Here is a 1,440-nt window from a genome sequence, read left to right as displayed (position 1 = left end):
CTCCCTCTGCCCGGGTTTAGAGGTTGGATCTTGAACTACTTTGGGACCCAGCTCAGCACCTCAGTGCCCTCCGCCATGGAGGAGCGTGTGGTGCGTGTGCTGCTCCCGGGGAGCCCTGGCCTTGGGGTGGGGGGCAGGAGGGTGTTTGCAGGAGGGGGGCGAGCGCTGCTCCTCGCAGGATCCTCGCCATGCCCTCGGGGTTGAGCCTCTCTCAGGGCATCTCCTTCTCCAGCTTATTTCCCAGGATGAGGCCGACCGGCGAGGGAAGGTCTACGACAAGTACATGTCCAGCTTCCTCTTCAACCTCAACAACGGTAACTCCCCGGGGCTGCCGGTGTGGAGGAGACTGGGGCGTCCCGGCTTTTTTTTGGGGCGGGTGGCTGGCGGGTTCAGTCTGTCTGTCGCCAGAGCAGCAGACCTGGCTCTACACTACAGTTTTCTTCTCTTTTTTTTAATTTTTTTTTTTCATAGATTTTGTTGTTGATGCCACCCGCAAAGGAAATAAAATCCGCTTTGCCAATCACTCGGTGAACCCCAACTGCTATGCCAAAGGTGAGATGCGCCTGCCCCGTCACACCTGGGCGGGGATGGCTCTCGGGGGTCCGGCTCAGCTCTGGGGTTGCGGCGGATTCTCTGGGCTCCTGAGTCCCCCCAAACCTGTGGGAGCTCCAAAGCCCTGGACAAAGTCTCCCCTCTGCAGCAGATCGCGTTCCTCGCTGGCCTCGCAAGGAGGGGTGGCTGCAGGGGAGCTCCTGGGAGCCCTGTTCCCGCTCGGCAGGAGCTGGGGTCCCCGGGGCCGGCAGCGGCCAGCAGGGACGAAAGTGCTGCGAGACCCCCTGGCCGGGGCTGAGGCTGCACGGCTCTGACATCATGTCTCTGGTTGCAGTTGTGATGGTGAACGGAGACCACCGGATCGGGATCTTTGCCAAGAGGGCGATCCAGGCGGGAGAGGAGCTCTTCTTTGACTACAGGTACCCGGGAAGTGGCCGGCCGGGGACAGGGGTGCGGGGCTGACCCTGGTCTCTGTGCACACGTTTGGGGGGAGCACGGGCGGTCATTACAGCCGCCGTGACTCTCCTGTTTGTAGGTACAGCCAGGCAGACGCCCTGAAGTATGTCGGCATAGAGAGGGAGACGGACATCATCTAGGCTCTGTGCAGGGTCCCCAGCACTCCTCGCTGCTGCGCCTTGTAAGCGATGCCCTGTTTGCTTCCTGCTGGCACAACTGCTGCTCTTCCCGTCGCTGTGTGTGTCACAAGCGCTACTTTCCATCCCGACACCCAGAGAGACTCGTGCAGGAGCACTGCCGGGGCTGGGACGGGCGCTGGAGCCATGGACCGAGGGAGGCAGCTGGGGCTGGAAGAAAAGCTGGGGTGCAGGAGGAGGGATACCCACCAGTTCAGTCTCTTTCCACTTCCTGGCGACTGCTGGAAGAGCAAGA

General features: G+C 61.7%; 1 protein-coding gene across 1 annotated transcript in view; it reads left to right on the top strand.

Annotated features, from left to right (window-relative positions):
* Nucleotides 1-1,148, top strand: part of LOC104467338 (histone-lysine N-methyltransferase EZH1) — a gene marked incomplete at its 5' end in the record, with an annotated part of 2,631 nt that extends 1,483 nt beyond the window's left edge. Inside the window, 4 exons of the mRNA XM_010081079.1 lie at nucleotides 233-314; nucleotides 472-552; nucleotides 887-971; nucleotides 1,088-1,148. Of these exons, the coding sequence (XP_010079381.1) occupies nucleotides 233-314; nucleotides 472-552; nucleotides 887-971; nucleotides 1,088-1,148 (309 nt within the window). The remainder of the gene's footprint in view (nucleotides 1-232; nucleotides 315-471; nucleotides 553-886; nucleotides 972-1,087) is intronic.
* Nucleotides 1,149-1,440: the final 292 nt, after the last annotated feature.

This window comes from Pterocles gutturalis, unplaced genomic scaffold, assembly GCF_000699245.1.
Source record: "Pterocles gutturalis isolate BGI_N339 unplaced genomic scaffold, ASM69924v1 scaffold7159, whole genome shotgun sequence".
Taxonomy (NCBI): Eukaryota; Metazoa; Chordata; class Aves; order Pterocliformes; family Pteroclidae; genus Pterocles; species Pterocles gutturalis.
This window is presented reverse-complemented; position numbering and strand designations above follow the sequence as displayed.